Genomic DNA, 11,166 nt, shown 5'->3' with positions numbered 1-11,166 from the left:
GTTTTCCATCCAGCCCATTCCAGTCCAAGAGACAGTCAATGCTCCAGAATTCAAAGAAAGTCACTTGCCAGAGCGATGGGTCAGGAATGTAATGAAGATCTGACTCACCTAATTTGAGAAGGAAAGTGAAAGTGGGACTGAGACTGCCCCTTACTTGTAGAGATTTTCCACCCTCCCCTTCAAAATAATTGCATTTCCGGCTACCCCTCCACAAACAGCAGCCACGTTCTTTGGAGAACTTTATTAAAATATATCCAAGAAATAATCAAACATTTTCTAATGAGTCAAGAGAGAACTGAAGTGTGAAAAACATCTGTACAGGGGACAATGCTGTAAGTTTTTGTTTACATGCTTTATTTTTTAAACATTTCACAGTTTAGTCATTGTCTACAAAAATATATTTCTGAAACTCTGAGTCCTCTATAAAAAAAGCTGGTCAGCAGCAGTGACCCTGACAAACAGAATGTACCTTAGGACAGTGTGAGCACCTCTTGTAAGCACATTAGTGCAGACAGGGCACTCCTCCATCACCCTGGAGACTTCTGTTCTTTGGGGTTAAAGCTCCACACTACTTTGAAGAATGGTATTTTAAGTGAAGGAAAAAAAAATATATATATATATCCTTCCACTTCTCTATACTGCACTAAACCTAGGAGAGGGAGCTGCAAACCAGTGTATCACACAGGAGATGGTGCTATCAAAGGATTTGGCACTCAGGGGATGGGAAAGACCACACAGTACTTTAAAATTGCTAAGTTTTTCTTCGAGCAATCTGTTCAGAACAGCCCTGCTCTCTGTGGTAGCAAGTTCAGTCTACAATGTTAATCAGAAGTACTAATGCCATTAAGACTAGAGCCCTTCTTTGAGGTGGAGTTACAGATTGAACAAAGTTTTATCTCAGCATCTTCTGCTGTGGCTTTAATCAAGTGAGAAGCTGCTTTCATATCTGATCAGAAGTCTACATGGTATTGGATAAAACAGCCACCATTATGAGTGCTGTCAGGCTGAATTCCTCCTTATCCACAGTTAGAAATATTTCTTATGACAAAATTTATTTTGTCCTGTCCTTACAAATCAGTAGTTTATCTAGTCATCAAATATAAGAATTGAGAAACTCAGTGTCCCCCAGATGAGATCTTCTCCACTTCTCTTCTGCTCAGAGAAGTTACTAGACAGGTCTTCAGCAATACTTACAGTTGGGAAAAAAAATGCTGCTTCTTAAAATGCATCTTGCATTCTGCTCTAGAAGAGACAAGATTAACGGACTCTGAGCCTCTGCATTTATAAAGTTCATAACTAGAAGCCCCTTACCACAAAATAATGTACATACTTGAACCTCTAAGGAGGGCATAAATTTTCAGTAGCAAATAAAACAGCAGTTACTGACAGACTGCTTCCCTACTACAGTAATAGAAAGAAAATCAGCTCTCAGGTCCTAAAGAAATATTTTTCTCATCAGCCTATGAAAACACCCTTCTGACCCAGTAGCTTGTTAAATTTGGATTTCTTGAGACAGTGAACTAAGACAAAATGCTACTGGTTATTGCAGGTACAGCTCCAAATGAAGTGCTCTGAGCTTCRGGCTTCTGCTCAAAAATTTCTCCCAGCTAGTGCCTACCATGAATTCCTAGTCTTGCCTGCTAAAGATGAGCAGCCAAGGAGGTACATGAATTTTAAATAGAATCAGCATCATTCAGGAAAACGTAAAACCCAAAAGCCGGTACCAATACAAATCCTTATCAAAAAAGACACTCAGTACTACAGAACTAACATCATCTCATTAGCGCTAAACAGTTAAAAATTCACAAGAAAAACACCTGAAGTTTACGTCCTGCCTGTTTTCTTTCCTTGACTTGCCAAGGAGGCTGGTGGAGACATAATCTATCACCTTACCGTATCAGCAGGAAGTTACACARTAAGCCAATATATGAAGACAGGATTGAAGAATAACTTAAAATCATTAACGAAAAAAAAAAAAAGCCTGAAAACTTAGTCTAAAAGCTTTGTTCACTTTCACAAACTGTGAACAGCTTAATCATGATTTTGTCCACCCCTCACTGAATCTTATGCAGTTCTATCAATAGACACTTCCAATATCAGAACTGTTCATCAAGTTGCATTCCCACTCTGTTCCCAGCTGTTCAGCTCCAAGAGACGCACAAAAAGAGGGAGAAAAGGCAGACAGGTCCACACACAGTACGTACCTCTGAAACAGCAACTTTTTTTAATATACCTGAGCAAGAGAAATCAATCAGGAGATGTTGCATCTCAAGAGAACTGTCAATTCACTGTGCATGGGAAGTCCATAACTAAAGATAAAATTAGGAGAAGATTTAGAATTAAGAAAAATCCTCTCCAGTGGAACTCATTATGCCACAGACTCCAACACCCTCAAAGAAGTGGTACACACTCAACCATTTGGTAAAAAAAGTGGAAAAGCCTTGAAAGAAACACTTCTGCCTTGCTCTCAGGTGATAAGCTAACTCTGCTCTCTTTCTCCCTTCATATTGCAGGGCTTGCCCATATTAAAAAGAAAAAGCTCTGTCTTGCTCTGGTGGCACAGTCCATCATTGTAGATGCAGTATATGCTAGCAGAAATACACTACCTAAAACAATTTGGTCAACTGTTAAAAGCTGCCTTCTTCATCAGCACAGACAATCACCAGTGCTGGTGTGGTACTTCTAGTTGATGCAGTTACATCAGTGAAATTCTGTAGCAGAGATAACATAATAGTTATCTTGTAGATAAACAGCATTATTAGACTGTGAGGTACTGTGTACGAGGAATCAGTGATTACAACTGCAAATTATTGCTACTTGCTATCCTTCTGGTACAAGTTTCTCCTATTTCTGCATTCTCTTGCTTTCTGAGGTACACAAGACCCCAGGGTGGGCGCTTCTGAAGCCTCACAAATACACATGGCACCAAAACATATCTGAGGACACTGTAACCATTTCCAAATCATTTACAAGAGTGAATGTGAGGCTGTCACTATTTCCTCTTTTACTTTCAGGCCTAATACTGCATAGACAAAACTTCATATGATAAAGAACTAGGAATGCCTGCACCATACCTGTTCTCACAAAAACCTTACTGAGGTTAATGAGCAAGGTAAAGGAGAGCTGAACCTTTTGTATAGGGCAGAATACAGACAGTATTCATAACCTCTCCGGTTCACTAATCTTGTCTTAATGTTCCCTGTGCTTACACTTCAAGAGATTTAGCCAAAAGAATCTTAAGCTGCTACACATCACAACTGAAAAACGTGCACTGATGTCTGGCTGTTAGTACCTCTCTCAGCTCCACCTCTCCTCAGTTCAAGTGCACGAGGACAGTTCCCTGTTACAGACAACTGAGGCAGATATATGGGAAATCACATTGGTTAAACCAAGTATTTCCAAGGAGAGGCAAGGTCACTGCTGTCCTGCCCCAGAGAAGGAGAAAGATTCATCAAGAGATTAAAACTAAACAGGTTACAAAATAAAGGCAAGAGCTAAAGTTTGCCAGTAATGAAATGCATTCTCCTGTCCTGTATGAACAGGAAATGGTCTCTGTAGGGTGTTAAAAAGTCCTAGGAGGATATACCCCCCCATTCTTTTTTGTTGCCAGAAAAGAGGAGAGGTTGCTACTGGTCAGCAGGAATCTCTCTGTCTGCATCCAGTTTGCTCGTCTCTCCTGGGGAAGGGGTACGTGGAGCAGAATGAGAAACAGAAGGGATCCCATGAGCTACAATCCCCTCCACGACTGGTGGTTCCGGCAGCCCAGGGGTTGCTACCCCCACTACTCCTGGAGGAAACCTGAAATCAACAGAAACATGGAAATTACACATTTGTCAAAAGGAGCTGAGCAGAGGGAAAGAAGTTGTGCCCTCATCCACCTGCTGAATACGAATCCCTCTTTCTAGCAAAGCCATGCAGAGATGGAACACAGAAAATATCTACAGAGCTGAACAGTGTCAGTTATTTCCTAATACCAGACAGGCAGAGATAAAATCAGGTTGAATGTTAAATATTTACAGAACAGGTACAAAATTTCTCTCCAACAGAAAATTCTGTGAAATACTGCATGGAGGTACCATGAAGGGCTGGAAATTCCCTCCCCATCAGCAGAAGTGCAAGATGTCAACTATCCCTCACTAGCTGTAAGACAGGAAGGAGGAGGAAGAAAAAAAATAAGAAAATTGATAAGATAGAAAAAAATAGGAAAGACTAATAAATGTCTAATAAACCCTTTCCTTCCATTCTGCCTCCCTGTCTTCCCTGTGACTATATCTGGAGCTATGTACATTTCTTAGAGAATATATTTCCTACTTTACACATGGGAAAAAAACAAAAGGGAAGCATGATGCTCACAACAACTTGGCAAGTCTGACAAATAGCCTGAGATACACCTTGTTTAGGCCAATGTCCCATGCACTGAACAATGCATTTCATAAACCATTCTCTTATTTATAGCCCAAGTTTGCAGTTTAGCTAACTGTTCTTTGCTTATACAGCAGTAATGATATGAACAACTTTTAAATGTTAAGATACTCCTTATCAGCAACCTAACAGGTTTTCAAATATACTAAGACTCTTGGGCATACCTTGCAAGGATTTGTAAAAATTAATTGGTAATAAACACAAACAGTAAAACATTGAAATGTCAGTACAGTTCCAGAAGCTTTRTGTCTCTAGCCAATTGATGACAGGTTGCTGTTAAATTATTGGAAAAAGCCTATACCACATATCATATAGGAATGTATTTGATTTCAGGCATAAGGAATCCTCAGACACAAAGAGACATGTTGTCCTGCTTCAGTAGAAAGAAACCTATCCATAAAAGCAGTAACTGAGACAACCTACTTATCTCACCTGTAAGCTGCAGCACCATTGAGTTCAGGGTGGACAGTCGCAGGATCAATACCAGACCATTGAGCTGCTAACAGCAAATACTCTTTATTAACACAGTTCCTCAAAGCATCAGGTATGTGACCTGCCGGAGCACCACAAATAACAAACGAAAAACAAAAACAGAGACAAACAGGAAGAACTTATTTCCAGAAATATTTGAAAAAGAAAGCAGAAAAGAAATGCTGAACATCCTTTCCCATCTATTTCTCATGGGATAACGCTGGGCAAGGGAAATGGTCTTATGAAAAATTGATCTCTGGAAACCTACAGGAAACTGAACTTTCCTTTTCACTTCTGAGATCTTAGAGATACTAGTAGTCACATAAACTGCAATTGCCAGGCGTCACCTTTCCCAGGAGACAGTGGGTGCTACTCCAGAATAAGGTAGACAGTATAACTGTCCACGGAATTATTGCAAAGAATTGAGATGTACACGGTGAGAAATACAAAGCTATTTTACAGAGGGAAAGTGCCACTCCAGCATTAGCTACAAGATTCTTGCAAGACAAAGAGACCATTGGCATTCACTGACAGTAAGTTTTAGGAACAGCCAGCAGTTCCCATTCCATTATCCTTGCAGTGAACTAACAAAAGAATCCTTATCCAGCAGCAGCTGCAGAGCACACCACTTTCCTCATTACCTGTAATAGCTCTGCGGATCTCTTTTGCTGCATCTTCTCTGGATTCAATGGAAGCCTGCTCACTGTACCAGGCTGTGTGAGGGGTGCAGATCACATTGGGTGCATCTTTTAAGGGCCCCTGAGCAAAGCTGTGATGAAAAAAAACAAATGTGGTTTCTCCCCGGAAGTGATAATCCCAGCTGCCCTCCCAGGTATTACCATAAGTCAGAATGAAAGAATCGCCCAGTGCGGGGGAGTCGCAGAACAGCAGTAAGCACAGAGATCCAGTGTTACCTGAAAGGCTCGGACTCATGTACATCCAACGCTGTTCCTCTGATTCTCCCCTCCTTCAAGGCTTGTGCTAAGGCTTTCTCGTCTACCAACCCTCCTCGGGCTGTGTTCACCAAGAAGCAGCCTTGGCGCATCTGGAAAAAGAAAAAATTAAGTGGGTTGAGAATGAAACTATTTAATGGAAGCAAAGTGAAGTCTACTAGAAATGGGTAGGAGCCTGCAGCAATTGGAAGAGGCCTGGACAGTCAGAGAACAGACTAGGAATGCTCTCACTCCCAAGCTAACCACAGGGAAAATGCCTGCAAGCAATGCTCAAGAAATATACTTTAAAATAAATAAATAAACCACAAAATAGCAGGGGTAGAAGTGGAGGAGCTCAAGTTTTGCACTCCAGAGTCATCCTATTACTAATAAATAAAAATAAAGAGAACATGAATCAAGTATTCAGTTATACAAAGCTGGACCTTGATGTTCAAGCGTCTCTCACGAAAGCACTGAAAGACATTTAGACTCCTGGAACAACGCCCGAGACTGGCTTTGCAGTGGGCTTGGGCAGAGAGGTTTTGGCAGAGCTGCATAAAGAAGCTTAGTCTCAGCCGCACCACTCCTGGCTCTAACCAGCAGTTACTCATTTTAAAGGTAATTTGAAACTATTTGATGACCTAAAAGATTGTTTATAAACAAAATTACTCAGCAAAAAGAGCCAGTCCTATTCTTCTCCTAATAAGAAATTCTATACAGCACAAAGCACAGGCACCCGGATCCACACGCCCCCAGACCCCAAAGGCAGCAGGAGGCACACAGCAGAGGCAGCAGGATTCACACACTCTCAGCCTCTGGGGAAGCAGCAGCTTGCGTTCGCATTCATTTCCACAGTATTCTGTGGGGGAAACCAAGCTCCTGCTGCACCTGTTTAATAGTGAAGTCATTGATGAGGTGATGGTTATGTTCATTCAGGCTGCAGTGCAATGTGATGCAATCGCTGTGCATTAGTAGATCCTGCAGGGTTCCTACTCGCTGTAAACCCAAGGATCGCTCCACTCCATCCGGCAGATATGGATCATAGAAAATCACGTTGAAGCCAAAGGACTTGGCTCGCAGAGCCACTGCCTGTCCAACTCGGCCTTCACAAAAGAAAACCCACAATCACTTTAAAGACAAGATACTGGGGGAGACTGGGAGCCTAGACTGAGTTTACTGCCATGGCCCAAAATACTGCAGCCCTGGAAACCCCTAGGACTGCCACAGGGATCCAGAGCAGAGGATTCAGTGTTGATCCCATGCTGCTTACTCTAGTCTTTCCCCATGCAATAGCCTGCACTTAGCCTAAAAGGAGGTGTTTTTCAAACCAAAYCTGTACTCTGAGGCAGTAAGGCAGTAATAACCTGATTACAAGAGCTCAAGGAAGTTTTCAGGTGGCTTTGTTAATGATACGGAGCATGTCACGCTGGGAAACAATCACTGGGAACAGGTGTCTGAATGTTGCAATTTTTCTAACCACTTGAGTAAGAAAAACCCCAATCCCATGACATTCACGCTACTCTTGAAGATGTCCAACATCACAGAATAGGGCACTAGCATGCCATATGAGTTAGTGTTTCACAATGAACAGCTGTAAAATTATCCACCACAGTCAGTGATTCCCGAGTTCCCCAAAACATTCACAGATCACCTTTTAGTCTAACAATCACCATCACTTACCAAGTCCAATGATGCCCAAAGTCTCCCCACGGATACGCACAGCACCTCCAGCCACTTCTCGAATCTGTTCTACACTCGAGGCTCGATTCCCTTCCCGCATAGCCTGATGTAGCCACGTAACACGGCGATAGAGGTTCAAGATGTGACAAAGAGTGGAGTCAGCAGTTTCCTCTACTGAGGAGGAAGGGATGTTGCAAACTGCAATGCCTACAAAGCCACAGAGTTCAAATGAGATTTTTACATCACACTAATCCAACATGCAGCTCTTAAGGCACAAGGGCTAGAAGACAATTCTGTACATCAGAACTACTGCCAATGAAACACACAGGATACACTTCAGAAGCTGATTCTACAGTAACATAGATAGGACCAGCCAGCATTCTAACCTCCAGAAAACACAATTTCTTGCTTCTAAATATCCATTAGACTGTCACCATTGCCAGATAATCAGTCTGAAATGAGAAACATGGATGACAAAAAAAAAAACCCAACAAAAAAAAAACAACAACACCCACTATTTTAACAGGTCTATATCCAAAAGACAAACTTACACCAGAGGCATTCCTTCCTGACATTAACTGACAGATTGTAGAAGAATTAAGAAGATAGATGGTTGAGCACTTTCAGGCCTCACATTCCAGATGCTCATGGCAAGCATTAGCTTCCCCAGGAGTGACAGTAACTTATTAAATGCAGACAGAAGCCATAGGTGCCTCCTGAAATCCATTTGAAATTACATTTAAAAATAGCAACACATAATGCTCTTACTCTAGAGGCAACATATAGCCACAAGGGACCATAAAAGCCATGTCTAGAACCATGAGGTAAATTACTAATGGTAAAGTTAAGGTCCTGAAAGCATACATTACTGACAGCATATAGGAAGATGTCAGAGCACTACAGCAAAACCTAGTAATTCCTGAACAGTCCACCAGAATAACGGGCTGATAATATCACTGCTACCATCCTTCACTCAATGATCTTTTGCTCCTGAATGGACATATCTACAGATTTTTTCAGCTGACAAAGCCTCTGTTTACAACTAGTTAGATTAAAAACGGCTCTCTTCCACAGCATAACCCTAGCCACTTGCCAAACCTCAGAAGCTGCCACAGCAACTTCTCCTCAGAAGTCCACCAGCTAACTGAAAAGTAGGAGTGAAATCTGGGTGATGACTGAAGGCACGTACAATTCAGTTTACAATAGAACTGAAGGACTATGACATAGCAGATATTCAAATAAACTCAGACCACACACACTCACAAAGAAACAAGGAGAATAATACAATCCCAGATATGAGATCTCTTTTCTCTATCCGGATCTTTCACAATTGTGCTGTAATACCATACAGAAGACACAGAGAAGATGAAAGAGGGAGATGGAAACCTAACTTCTTTTAATCTGCTTAATATCTCATCCAACTTCAAAAAAGCTACGTATGTTCGTTCATCTGTTACATAACTAGACAAGACACAAACATGTTTTTGCATGTTTGTTTACATGTTTTACATAAAATACAATGTACAATGTACAAATGTAAAAAACCCAAACCCACACCATWGTTATTGAGTCTGATTTGACTATTTTTCGAATATTTAAAACTCAAAGAATGTCTCCAAAGGAAGCAAGGGGCCAGGCTAAGCATAGAAAACATCTATAAGGAGGATATCTGGCCATGCCCAAGGCACACCACATGCTCTTTCCCGCCTCCACATGAAAGCAGGAARCACAATTTGATGGGAAAAGAACTCTGACTTATTGTTAAAGATTGTGGCAGGGAGAAAAAAGGAAAGCTTTAATTCTGAATGAGTCAAAAATATGAATTGAAACTATAAAAAGCAAAAAGGCAAAAACATGGTCTAGCTTCCATGAATGCAACCAGAAAATGTAATGGCTGGATGACAGTCAAAAATCTTGACAGGAACATTTGAGAATGTTCAGTTAAATCATTCAGAAGCAAAGAGTTGTTACCCTAATTCAAGTGCTGCACAGACAGGTGTTCTTCATTTATTTGCAACTTACTTGTTCTTATAGATTTTGAAAATTGGTTGTGTTTGAATTTTATAAATTTCTGCTTGCATTTGCAATCTACTTAATCTACTTTGCGTTAGGAAAGGTTTCAATTCACAGACACAGCTCTAGAAAGGAAGGAGCATTTAAATGATAAGGTCCAAATACCTCATTGCTGTGTTCAATAAAAAAACAGTTTTTTGTCATCTGATCCAGAGTACACATTTCTGAACTCCAAGTTTCTAGAAGGATCTATAACGACGTACTGAATCAGAATGTACTTGCACATAAAAGTTCATACACACACAAAAAAACAAGTATCTACAGTGAGTTTGCCCCACATCAATATTTGCAAGTTTTCAGACATCACATCTTACTCAATGCTTTTCCCACAAACAGTCCCAAATTACCTCACCAAGAAGAAATTACCTAGGTAATGTATTTAGGCTTCAGAATCCCAGACAGYAGCAAAGGTTCTGTGACATCTATAGCACAGTAACGCGAGAAACGCAAATCATTCTTAAGCCACCTACCAGCTCAGACACCTGTTTTCTTCCTAAAGATGCCCAATACTAAACAGCTTCAGAGCTTTCTACTTAAAGGTGTTAAAAACAGTCAACTAGAAGCGGTAAGCCACATGTGGTGAGGCGAAACAGTGTTGCCATACCTAACTCTGCAGCTGATTTAATGTCCACATTATCGTAGCCACTGCCAATGCGCACAATGACCCTGAGGGCTTTGAACTTCTCTAGATCCTGACGAGAGAGGGTAATGGTGTGATACATCAGAGCGCCTACTGCCTCATTCAGCACCTACAAATAAAAAACAGTCCAAGTCAAGCAATCAATCTCTATCAATCAACCTTCCTGCCCAAATGCTTACACGTTCTCATTTGCACCTTTTCATGGATTTCCTGAGTTGACTGGGCATCACAGAATGCCACCGTAGCAACGTCCTTCAAGATGGGCATCTCCACAGTGCAATCCCTTCCGTCCAAGAGCGCAACCAGCGGGCGAGCCGGCATGGGGCCATTCACAATCGGAGGGCGAATGCCTGTTGAAGGAAGTCAGAACATGGGACTGTGTGGTAGAACATGGGACTCCTTCTGCAGCCATCGCGTGGGGGGATCTAAAGGTTTCTTTAGTCCCAAGAGGCCACTAGCTCACTTTAATGTCTGTTGTATGTGGGTAGGAATTAGTCCAAATAAAAGAAGCAAACAGCAAAAAAAGATCTCAGGAAAAAGAAGACAGAAGAAAAAAAAAACTCTGCGACTGCCACTCCAGCGCTTCCTCCGCGGCCAGAGGCGGCGCCGGGCGCCCGAGGCGCCGACTCAGCCTCGCGCCGGCACCACGGCGACACCGGCTCCCGCCGCGCAGGGCCCGGCAGGAAGTGGCGCTGCCGGCGCCGCGGGGCCTGCCCAGGGCGCTCGCACTCCCCTCACCTTCGCAAATCCGGTCCAGCCGCTGCCGCTTCACTTTGTGCCGGTCCATGGGCCGCGCCGGGCCGGGCCGCGCCGCCCCGCGGCGCTGCGAAGGGACCCGCCGCCCGCGCCCGCCGCGCTGCAGCTCCCGGACGGAAGCGGAAGGGCCAGTCCGAGGCCCGCCCAGAAACCATAGAGCCGCCGCAGCACAGAGCACTTCCGGCGCCTCCC

At 42.6% G+C, this 11,166-nt stretch overlaps 1 protein-coding gene across 2 annotated transcripts; it reads right to left on the bottom strand.

Annotated features, from left to right (window-relative positions):
* Nucleotides 1-681: 681 nt before the first annotated feature.
* Nucleotides 682-11,020, bottom strand: LOC112952564 (C-terminal-binding protein 2). Of its 2 annotated transcripts, none has more exons than XM_026045453.1 (9): nt 10,957-11,020; nt 10,414-10,568; nt 10,183-10,327; nt 7,506-7,712; nt 6,714-6,928; nt 5,808-5,938; nt 5,535-5,662; nt 4,855-4,975; nt 682-3,798 (listed from the first exon to the last, which is right to left on the bottom strand). In XM_026045453.1, exons 1-9 carry the CDS (start codon nt 11,003-11,005, stop codon nt 3,627-3,629), a joined length of 1,323 nt encoding a protein of 440 aa, XP_025901238.1. In that variant the 5' UTR covers nt 11,006-11,020; the 3' UTR covers nt 682-3,626. The 2 variants fall into 2 exon arrangements, with proteins under 2 accessions (XP_025901238.1, XP_025901231.1); XM_026045446.1 differs by lacking the exon at nt 10,957-11,020 and adding an exon at nt 10,682-10,699.
* Between the last annotated feature and the right edge of the window lie 146 nt (nt 11,021-11,166).

This window comes from Nothoprocta perdicaria, unplaced genomic scaffold, assembly GCF_003342845.1.
Source record: "Nothoprocta perdicaria isolate Ctin4 unplaced genomic scaffold, notPer1 scaffold_107, whole genome shotgun sequence".
In the NCBI taxonomy this organism is placed as follows: Eukaryota; Metazoa; Chordata; class Aves; order Tinamiformes; family Tinamidae; genus Nothoprocta; species Nothoprocta perdicaria.
The sequence above is the reverse complement of the archived record's forward strand: the minus strand, read 5'-3'. Positions and strand labels throughout refer to the sequence as shown.